Consider the following 11958-nt stretch of genomic DNA (forward strand, 5'->3'; position numbering starts at 1 on the left):
CAAGCACCCCTTTACTCTTATGTTTTGTAGTTTTGAAACTAACCTTGCATTGTTTTCCGAACACACAATACTTACAGAAGTTCAGTTTACAAGTTTTTACTCCCTTCAACATTTTCCTTTTATGAAGCTCCATCAATCCTCTTTCTCCCATATGCCCTAACCGTATATGCCATAGATAGGTATCATCTGTATCAAATACTACATCTGTAGTCACAGATGCTCTACCTATAACTGTGCTCCCTATGAGTCTGTATAGATATCCTGCTAGCTTTCCCTTCATGACAACCATTACACCCTTAATAACTTTGAGAACTCCACCTTCTGCTATGTACTTGCAGCCATTTGAGTCAAGTGCCCCCAAAGATATTAAGTTTTTTCTTAATTCTGGTACATGTCTGACATCTACTAACGTTCTTACTATCCCATCAAACATCTTGATTTTGATAGTGCCTATCCCAATGGTCTTGCATATGGCATCATTCCCCATTAGGACAGACCCACCATTATATAGTTGATATGTATCAATCCAATCCTTATGTGGACACATGTGATATGAACATCCAGAATCTAAAATCCAAGAATTGGAAGGTTGATTCTTACCTGATGATATAGAGAGTACATCTCCATTATCTCCATCTGAATTTTCAGCCACGCTAGCTTCCTCAGATGCCTTATCTACACCTTTCTTTTTTAAGTCCGTCTTCCTCTTCAAGCACTCTCTCTTCAGATGACTTTCCTTCTTACAATAGTAACAAGAGACCTTTGTCTTTGCCCCTTTTGATTTCGATTGACTCTTCCCAGATCCCTTCTGATTTGATCTCCCTCTTTCCTGCTCCTTGTCACCTCCGAAAAAACCTTCTCCTTGAGATTTCGTACTACTGGCCTTCTTCCTTGTTTCATTGGATATGAGGGCAGCTGCGACTTCATCCATCTCAAGGGTCTCCTTCCCGTACAAGAGAGTCGTTACTAGGTGATCATATGATTCTGGGAACGACAATAGCAATAGTAACGCCTTGTCTTCATCCTCTATCTTAACCTCCAGGTTTGCAAGTTTACTTACGATCTGATTGAACATGTTAAGATACTCTAATAGATTCGTACCTTCCTCCATCTGTAGAGAATACAATTGCTTCTTCACGAACAACTTGTTCGTTAAGGACTTCGTCATGTAGATGCTTTCAAGTTTCGCCCATAACTGTGGTGCAGATTCGATACCCACAACATATTGTAGGGCATCATCAGAAAGATTTAATCGAATAGCACTTACCGCCTTTTCCTCCATCTCTTCCCAATCTTCGTCAGCAATTTTTACAGGTTTCTTCGACTTTTCCAACAACGTTTTCGCCAAACCCTGCTGTATCAGAAGATCCTTCATCCTTTGACGCCAGAGGGTGAAATTGTTCTTCCCATTAAACCTCTCGATATCATACTTGACATTCGATCTCTTCCCTACCATCGTGATAGTAAACCCTAGAAAACAAAAACCTAGAGCTCTGATACCAATTTGTAGAAACGCAACCCTAAAACGATGCAGAAGATAATGGAAAAACAAAACAAATAATGCACACGGATTTTACGAGGTTTGACAAGGTTGCCTACGTCCCCGGTGAGAGGAGATCTTGCTTCACTATCAATGGAGAATAGGGTTACTGCGCTCGTCCTCACACCTCTCAGTATTGCTTGCATTACAGAGAAAGAAACCCTCGCTACAAATATATAGCGAAAATACCCTAATCCGAAAAGTACACAATTGCCCTCAAATAAAAAATTTGAGCGGGGGGGCTGCGCCCCCCTACACCCCCTGCTATGCAGGGGGGCCTCCTGCCCCCTTGCAACCCCCACGACTTACTAACCGGCTAGCGAGACCGTCGTCCTGCCTATCTAAGTGCTGCACCAGTACTCCCTGGATTAAATTACGACGGAATATAAGACATCATACACCAACAGGTGGTTCGACAGCAGCGATTTGAGAGAGATAAATTAGGTCCTTCCAATTGGGTCGAAAAGCTATCGATTTGGTAAAGAACTATTACCTTTTGGTATGGGTATTTTTTGTACATCTAATTCAATAAAGGGTATTTTAGTATTTAAAATAAAATATAATTACTGAAATAAGTAACTATAGTATATTCCTTGATAGTGACTAATGGTAGGGATCTGAGAATAATTTGGTGAAACAGACGGGGTGGTCTTAACATTGTGGCATCCTTAAAGGGGTGGCGCGGTAAATTTCCTTTTTTTTTTGGGAAAGAGTGATACTAAGAAAAGCATGACCCATAAGCCATGTGGAGTCATTATTTTGTCACATCTGTCCACCTATCTCGTCGTTAACGGTTCCAGACCCATCGAGTGCCAAAACCCAAAACCGTCTAAATCTCTGCTTTTCAAAGTTGGTGAGGTGAGATTTTCCCCCGTTGGCTTGTATTTTACAATAGGGGTGGATGGGTTAAAATCATCTGCAATTCCAATCTGGTATAATTCCATGAAATACCACCTTCAGGGGGTGACACGTGTATTGATACCAATGCAATGGTCCAGATCTAGTACAACTAATAAAACCTTAAATCAGTGAAGAGTCATTTAAATCAGATCTGGACCATTGCATTGGTATCAATACACATGTCACCCCCTGAAGGTGATATTTCACGGAATTGTACTAGATCCGAATTGCAGACGATTTTTTTCCAAGGGTGGACTAGTCTGTATGTGAAGAGATCATCTTCTCCAATCCTTCTTTGAGGATGCAACCATTTAACCCCTTTTGATCTTCTCAGTTCATTTTCTATCAATAATGACAGGGTTTTAGAACTTTTAGTTCTATTCTTTTCTTCTTTCTCTCTCAATTTAAATTCTATCGGCCATGGCCGTCTCAGACCTTGGAGCTGTCTTGGATTTCTTTAAGAAGAATAGATTCTCTGATGCGGAATCCGCTCTCAGAGATGATATCGTCGAGAGACGAGACTTGAGTTCTTTTGATTTCGAGAGGTTAATGTTTTCTACGGCTTTCCTACCTCCTCAACCTGTGAGAATAATCCGCTTGGTTGGCACGCAATCGGAGCTTTCTGATGGAGTCGAGCATTCTAATTCTAACTTGATGATTCGTCTGATGATTTTGTCAGCATCGGTTCTTCTACCACCGTCGTGTCTCCCTCCAGTATGCCTTCAAATCATGATTCCTTCTCTAATAAATTCTAGTTCAGGACGGTGGATTTATGGAAAAAAAAATCTTCATTTGGTGGCCATGGGTCGGTGCAAGTTGTCTATTAGTATACATAGATTGTCCTACTTGTAGAAACGCAACCCTAAAATGATGCAGAAGATAATGGAAAAACAAAACAAACAATGCACACGGATTTTACGAGGTTCGGCAAGGTCGCCTACGTCCCCGGTGAGAGGAGATCCTGCTTCACTATCAATGGAGAATAGGGTTACAGCGCTCGTCCTCACACCTCTCAGTGTTGCTTGCATTACAAAGAAAGAAACTCTCGCTACAAATATATAGCGAAAAAACCCTAATCCGGAAAGTACACAATTTCCCTCAAATATATTGCGGGACCGCCGTCCTGCCTGTCTAGGTGCTGCACCGGTACTCCCTGGATTAAATTGCGACGGAATACAAGACATCATACACCAACACTACTCTGAGAACTTAATCCTCTGTTTCTATTTTCAACTGAATCTAGGTTGATCGGTTGCATGTTTCCAATCTGCAGTGATAACTGGACTTCAGTATTATTGGTCATGTTCCTCCTTTGATCCTAAAATATCCTCAATGATTGATTTTCTTCTCTCTCTCTCTCTCTCTCTCTCTCTGTGTCAGAGATTCCATATTCCAAGAAAATTATGTTCCATGCTGTTGCTTGATTGAAATGGCATTTTGGGTTTTACCAAAACAAAAAAGAAATGGCATATTGGGGCACACAATGGCTGCTTTCTGTTGGTTTATGCTTTTCTGCACGGCTGACAGAGAATTTTTATTAGTGCATTGAGAGGTTGAGCTGATACCTTTGGATGTTTTAAGAGGTCTAACAAATCCATATGCTGTTTGGCCTGAAGTTGGACTTAAATCGGAAGCTTCATCCGATAGACTCTCTGAATTCGGTACTGCCCGTGATTACTATGTGGCTGATATTCTATATGATACCTATTGGTACAGCGAGAAAGATGGGGGCTACCATAAAAATTCCTCCTTCAGAGGGCAGGACTTCTTTAGTTATCCAAGTGAGAACAAGTTCGTTACTACTTCAGAGTCAGAGAAGCATCGTGATAGACTGTTCGGCCTAGATTTTGCAGCAGAAGGATTTCATTCGGTGACTAGTATCAATCGCTTAGACAATGCGTGCCTTAATGATGCACCCATGGACAATGGTGTTCCAGTTACTGAGAGTTACCAATGGAATGAGAATGTCCAACAGGATCATGTAGTTGAAGCAGGATTCGAGGATCGGACTGATTGTTTGGGAGAAAAGGGCTATTTTCATGGGGACTGTGAGGATTATAACCAGATGAAGAGCTTGAAAGATCCTGAGCTGAAAGCTATTCATTTAACGCTTGCACCTGAATGCACTTTTGATCGTGATTCTGATTCAAACCGCAAAATCAATGGAAGTTCCAATCATTCTATACGTAAGTGTTCTACAGATAATATGGATGTGAAGTTTTGTAAAGATGCCAACTTACAGCTTCAAGCTTCAGAAAATGCATGTCAACCGTATGGAGACAATCTTTATGTGATAGGAGATGGCAGAAAAATGATTGATGCGAGTGATGAATCCGGAATTGCAGGGGATGGTGAGGATTGTGCTACTCCAAATGAGCATCCAGACTTTGATGTTGACAAGGATGAATATGAGTTATTTGACCTAAGAATTGTACATAGGAAAAACAGGTTTGGCGACTTTAACATTGAGCTTTCCACTACCACTAAGATCTAAAAGATTGGCATGAGAGAATCTTGGCCAACCAAAACTATGGTTTGAGCTCGTATAGTAAAACGAGTTATCACAATCTTATTCACGTTTTGACCTGACAACTCACCTAATAATCTTTTTTTTTTTCAGCCGAATTCACCAATGAGTCCATACCAGTTACTTGGTCTTGGCCAAGATCTTAAAGCATTGGCTTGATCTGAATAATTTATAGTGAAACGCTTCTGTTAATGTTTATGTACCCTCCACAGGACTGGATTTGAAGTAAGCAAAGATCTGCCAATTGTTCTGAATACCATCGTAGCTGGCAGATACTATGTCACAGAATACCTTGGTTCTGCTGCTTTCAGCAAAGTTGTTCAAGCACATGACCTCCACACTCGGGTGGATGTTTGTTTGAAAATAATAAAAAATGATAAGGATTTTTTTTACCAAAGTTTGGATGAGATCAAGATTCTGAAGTTTGTGAACAAGCATGACCCTCCGGATTAACACCACATCTTACGCCTGTATGACTATTTCTATCATCAGGTATGTGCCTGAAATCTGGGCCACTCTGATGCATCTCTCAGCCGCCATGGTCTCAGACTGTAACTGAATAACTTAATAATCTTTTTCTTTGACCCCTTGGTATTTGATTTCATCTGACAATGGGATCATAATCTCTAATTTTTTATTTTTTTTTTCCCTATGGAATCTCTCTGTAACAACCACTAACTAGTAAAGGCATTTATGTGGTTTCCAACTTCAGAGACTGGAAGGACATTGCTAGATTTTTTTTCCCCTTCTTGACGAGGGTTATCAGCCTTATCCCCTGTATAAGTAAATCCTATCAAATTAGATTTATGGGTGTTGTATGCAGGCCCAGTTTTTGAAGAGATTTCATTGGTGGAGGAATCACTTGATCTCCTCTATGGCTTAAGTTGTTATCATTCTTTGGTCATTGGGAGGTAGTGGTGATTCTAACACTATTACTGGTTAGCTTCAAAGTTTGTGAGGCATCATTGACACTAGCTCAAATTCTGATCATTGACATAGCTCACATTTTGAGGGGCTCAGGATGTGGCCTTCAATTGAAAATCTCATAAGGTGCTTAGATTGGCTAAGGCTTTAACCTATGAGCTAGACAATTGGTGTTTCTGTTGGTTTTTAATGCAAGTTTTAAAACACAAATTAAGATTCAAAACACTTGTTCCTTCAATTTTGGAGATTCTTTAAGTCTCTCTATAAAATGGTTATTAAATACTACAGTTGTTAGTACGTAATTTATCCTTTGAAGCTCCTTAAGGCATTTTCTCTTTTAAGTTTTTGAGACACTTTATGTCTCTACACATAAGCTTCTTGAGAAAGCAATTCTTCAGTTTTTGAGAGATTAAATTTGAGAGATCTTTAATCTCATATCTTTAAGTATCAATTTATTCACTTTGATTTTAAAGTTCTTTAATTCCTTTCTTTTACTCCCCATCCAAATTATCTTATAAATAGGGGGAGCATTAGCATTTGTAAAACACGGAACAAGTCATTTGAGTTATTCAAGTTTGTTCTTAATTTTGCTTCTCTTGGGTTTTGTTGGATTTTAACATGTCCATTATGTGAGTGTTTTGTTTTCTAGTTTGAGCACAGCCCTATAGCATTCAAAGGGGTCCAATAGTCGAGTGCACGATTACTGGGGGAGCCATCGGGTTGTTTTATCTTGGAGGCCGATTTGTAATATTCCCGGTTGCACCATAGGGGGCATCTACGGTCTTAAGGACAGTGTCAAGTGACACAACTCAGCCCACCAATTTTTCTAACAATCTTTGTTTCAGGTATCAGGAATATTTCATATAACTGATAGATTGAAAGTTCTCTCATCAAGAAGGCAACACTGAGGTTTGCTCTCTCAATAATCTGACACAACCTTCCCTACAGTTTCACTTCCTACTCTGTAGCTTCTGATGGATCTTGGAACTGTTTTGTATTCTCTTTTCTTCTCAATAAGATATCTTTGTTCATTAGACCTATTGCATTCCATAATTATGATGACATATTTTTGTTTGATCTTAACCTTGTCATTTTCTGTGACAACTTTATAGGAGCATCTATTCATCCTTTGCGAGCTCCTACGAGCAAATCTATACGAATTTCAGAAATATAATCAGGAAACTGGCAGCGAGGTTTTTTTTACATTGCGCAGATTGCAGGTTGGAAACTTATGTGATACTTTTTGTCATCTTTTCCTTAGGAATATTACATAGTATCCTCATGAAAATACATAACTTTTTAGGGGTCCATTTTCTATTGAGACATCAAAATACCCTTACAATTTACAAATTCTTATTGAAAAGGCCCCAAATAATACCTTCATTTTCTTCTATATCATGATGATTTTTAACGTATTACTATATTTGCACCCAGAATTTGGAACAAGAAAATGTTGATTCTGGAAATAACGATCTTGCAAAAGAAAGGATACTATAAAGAAATTTCTTCCAAAGAGAAGGGAAAGGGTATGCATGAGTGTTGGCTTTTCTCCTTTTTTATTTTTAATTTTAAGATTACTTTTCTTCCCCTGCAACTGTAGAATGCTTCAAAACTCAACTTATTCTATAATTTTCCTACTAAAGAACCCGTTCCTTGAACTATTACCACTTAAAATGTCTCAGAGAAGTTGGCCTGGGGTTTTGCACTTGGGGTTTTTCAACCATAGGGTGGGTATTATAAGGATGTATATGAAAGGACTCCCACTGTGCCACAAAAATTGCCTTGTTTGTAAAAACCTGCTTTTAGGAGATTGTTTGACACATTAACTCATTAACTACTCTCACTAAGTAAAATATTTTTTACATTAATTACCTGCTAACTCAAACCCTTTTTCCAATATTACCCATTGCTTTGGCCTCCATGATAGAGGGAAAATCAGTAAATAAATTTCTTGATGGTTAATTGAAGAGAAAATAGAAATGCCAAAAAAACTTCATATAATAGACAAACATTTTGGGACAATGAAAAACCTAAAACTAGACTTTCTTTGCCGGTTGGAGTGAGTATATATTATTATGTAGCTAGTCTTTGTAATTTACCCCTTTTCATTTGCTATTTATCAGGTTTGTTTCATCATTCGTCTCATTTAATCTACACTGTCCTATCAAAAACTTGATTTGAGAAATTCACGGCAGTACAAAATCATCAATTTAAAATTTTAAATATTTATAAACATAGTTGTCACTGCATCTAAGCAATCCAAAGCATTGGAGGTGGACTGGACATAAGTGACACCAACAAGGTGCCTGGGTTTCCAGGTGGGACGCCTCAACAACTATGTTTATAAGCATTAACTTGTTGGAGAATGGGAAAGAAGGCAGACAAGGGTTAAAATGAAAATCATTTGGTCATCCACTTTCTTAGAATGTCTGGTGTATAATTGGTTTTCTTGCTTCTCTCAGATCATAACTCTACAATGTTTGGAGGCGTTAAACTACTTGCATGGGTTGGGAATTATCCATTGTGATCTGAATCCTGAGAATATTCTAATCGAAAGTTACAGCAGATATGAAATAAAGATCATTGATCTTGGGAGTAGTTGCTTTCAAACAGATAACTTAAGCTTATATGTACAATCTCGATCCTATAGGGCTCCTGAAGTTATCCTAGGCCACCCATCTGATCAGAGGATTGACATTTGGTCTCTTGGTTGTGTCTTGGCTGAACTATGCTCTGGTGAGGTAAAGTTCTTCTAGTCTGATGTAATTCTCTTCGATATTGAGATTAATTATTTTGTCAGGGGTTATGGTCTAATACTCTCATTTCAGAACAGGCTTTGAAGCTTCTTTCTGTAATTTCCGTTCCCATTTTACATGGTATATATATCATATATGTACATAGTCTTCCATCCATCAATCTGGAGTTCTGGACCAATATACTTTGTTCTGTAATTGAATTTCCCTTGTAAAAGTGAACCAGTTGTCATTAGTTATACTTTGCATACGTGTTCCGACTCTTATAGATTTGTTCATTCCATCCAGCCAAACTATTTGGGGAAAAAATTATAGAGAGCAAGATTTAGTAAAGTACAATTATTGGTCATTAGTGCTGTATGAAGGTAAATGAGGAACACTTACGGAAACTGTGTTTATCCATAATGCTACCTTAGGTCAGAGGCTAATTCCATCTTATGTTTTCTTCATTTCTCTATACATATGAATGTTCAATGAGAACATTTGAGAGAGAGAGAGAGAGAGAGAGAGATGGTCTGGAAGTCCAGTGAGAAATATTTCATTTTGTCCTTGTGCTTGATACATTTTTAAAGCTGAATTGTAACTCTATGAATGGAAAATATTTCGTAAATTTTCAAACTACCATCGAAAAGGAAATTAGATCTTATTCATTTCCTGTAACTGAATATACTTAGGCCCAAATTTTGAAATGCTAAAAGGGAACAGTTATGAAGGAAATGGAAGTGAACAATGACATAAATTTCCTTTAGTCCCTCCAGATTTTCGAAAATGCATATGATAAAGTGAGAGAGAATCAGTGCTGTTGTGATGTAAATCTGGAAGTCCAATAAGAACACGAGACCTTTATTTACTTGCCTTATTCATTGAAGTTTGGACTCTATAAATGGAAAAGATATTTTGGAATTTTCAACATACCAGCAGAATGGCAATTAGGAAATAATTCATACCCAGAAATCCTTTTCTAGCATATCCCTAACTGAATATCATTTAATCCAAAACTTTTGGATTCCTAGGTTGGAATCAGTCATTGAGGAAGTGGAATTGAACCAAAAGATGAAGCTGCCAAGATCATAGATGTACCTCACGAGTCCTCATAGGACGTGTGTATACCACATAAAGGCTTGCTTGCATGTGGAGCTTATAGTCCATGCTTTTGACTTATTTTTTTATTTTTTTTAAAATAAATAGTATTTTTTTTTTTTTTTTTTTTTTTTATTGAGGCGTTCCCAGCAAATGAATAGCAACAAGGAAAGGAAGCATCTGTGCATGTCCAGGGAATCCAGCAATCCTTTATAATATCTATTCACTATAATATGGTTGTATTTGCTGTTATATGGTTTTGCTTTATGTCTTTTTTTACTGTCAAGACTTCTTAAAGGACTATTGAGCTATTCGGTTCTTGTTACGGACTATCATTTTTTCTACAGGGACACACCTGCTAAAATATATGTTATTTCTTTGCCCTAATGGGTGTGTTTGTGTTACTAACAAGTGCTTTTTCCAAATGATGCACTGGTAATAATACTTTCTCGCATGATTGGGATGCTTGGTCCTATTGTTATGGAAATGCTGGTCAGGGGCATAGTTTTTAAGGTGGTAAGGTGACGAAGGCGTTTGAGGGTCTTTCGGAGTGCCTTAGTGATAAGGCGGGCATAAAGCGTCGCCTTATTGACTAAAGCGTTCTTGTGTAATTTTTTTATAAAACCAATTTATTTGACTCAAATCCTAGTTAAATCCTATTACTCATATGTTAAATAAATATTAAAGGTTCATATTCATACCAATGTAAGATATTCATCAAGAAAACAAATCAATAAAGTGAATAAACTAAGTTCATCTTCATCAATCATCAATCATCAATCATCAATCGTCATAACATATTAACATATAATATAAATACATAATTATGAAACAAAATTATAAATATAAAGAAAAGAAGATATAAAAAATACAAGTATTTATAATATTTACCTCTATGATGCCAAAATGAGTGCCTAAGCCCTAAGGCCATCCACTATATTTCTACTCCTGTCAAAGAAGAATGAAGCTCACCACTGCTGGAGCAAACTCACCACTGTCGGAGCAAAATAGTCGCCTAGATCAGTGGTTCTTCCTTGTTCCTTGATTCCTACTCAAAGCCCTTTCTTAAAACCCTTGACAAAATCCAAACCCTGTTTGTGAATCGTGTTTTTGTTTTGTTGGTTTTGGTTATTTTTGGTGGAGTAAAACTAATCCCATACATCTCAAGTGTTAACACAATCATACACCTACCAATAAATAATCTATATTTGGAATCTTCATCAAGTAATTTTAAAATGTGTTTAAAAAAAAAAATCTATAAGGCACCACTTCATGTGAGGCGGAGCATTGCTTTACCATCTCTAGACCGCATCAGCGCCAAGGTATTGGTAAGGCGACGCCTCAGTAGCGCCTTAAAAGCTATGGTCAGGGGTCAAGAGACATACAAGTACTTCACGGAGTATGATCTGTATCATGTTAATGAGGTGTGTCTACTGCCCCCTTCCAACTTTAGCAGATATTCAATTTCTCAAAAACATGCTAGATGGCGCTTGTCAATTTTTCTACTCCTCTATTACTATAATGAATAAAGGGCGTACCCAGTGCATAAGGCTCTCGCCTCTACGGGGTCTAGGGAGGGTGATAATGTATGCAGCCTTACCCCCTCTTCGTGGAGAGGCCATTTCTCAACTCAAAGCTGTGACCACTAGGTCGCAATGGAGCAACCTTACCGTTGCGTAGAGGTCTGCTCTCTTGTTGCTATAATGAATACAATTAGAAAATGTGAGTTTCACACATTGTGCAATCAATAGTTGAGACTTGAGAGAATATATGATGCAAATAAATCACATAAATGGGCTTATTATGGTGGAAATAAGTCTTGGGTTGGGTTATGTATGTGTTAGGCCTTTGATCCAATGTGTTTCCATTATAATGGACCACTTTAATAGGACTAAAACATGGGTCGAAGGTAGGCATACGGGATTAGGCTTAGTTAGTTATTTAAGTGGTTCCTATTAGTACTATGTTTCCATTTTCAAATATGCTTTGTAATTAGCAATAGGATTTGAATTCATAGTTACACTAGGATATGATTTCATAGTCAGATTAGGATTATGCTTTAACTTTTCTATATAAGCTTGTAATAGCCATTGGCTCACATTTAAATCAAGATTTTTTTGGTACCCTATCTCAAATAAAAAAAAAATCAAATAGAGGCAAAAGATACCAGAGCAATGCTGTATCAGACTACTTGTGTCACACCCCAATTCTAGTAAACCCAACTTACCATTAGG

The 11958-nt window shown here is 37.8% G+C and overlaps 1 protein-coding gene across 1 annotated transcript; it reads left to right on the forward strand.

The window, feature by feature from the left end:
* The first annotated feature begins 2860 nt into the window (after nucleotides 1-2860).
* LOC122060628 (probable serine/threonine-protein kinase clkA) lies at nucleotides 2861-10249 on the forward strand. Its single transcript, XM_042623757.1, is given in 7 exon segments — nucleotides 2861-2985; nucleotides 4022-4888; nucleotides 5180-5459; nucleotides 7004-7111; nucleotides 8354-8627; nucleotides 9343-9348; nucleotides 10137-10249. Coding segments are annotated over 7 exon segments (1773 nt in total).
* Nucleotides 10250-11958: the final 1709 nt, after the last annotated feature.

Source organism: Macadamia integrifolia, chromosome 14, assembly GCF_013358625.1.
Source record: "Macadamia integrifolia cultivar HAES 741 chromosome 14, SCU_Mint_v3, whole genome shotgun sequence".
Taxonomy (NCBI): Eukaryota; Viridiplantae; Streptophyta; class Magnoliopsida; order Proteales; family Proteaceae; genus Macadamia; species Macadamia integrifolia.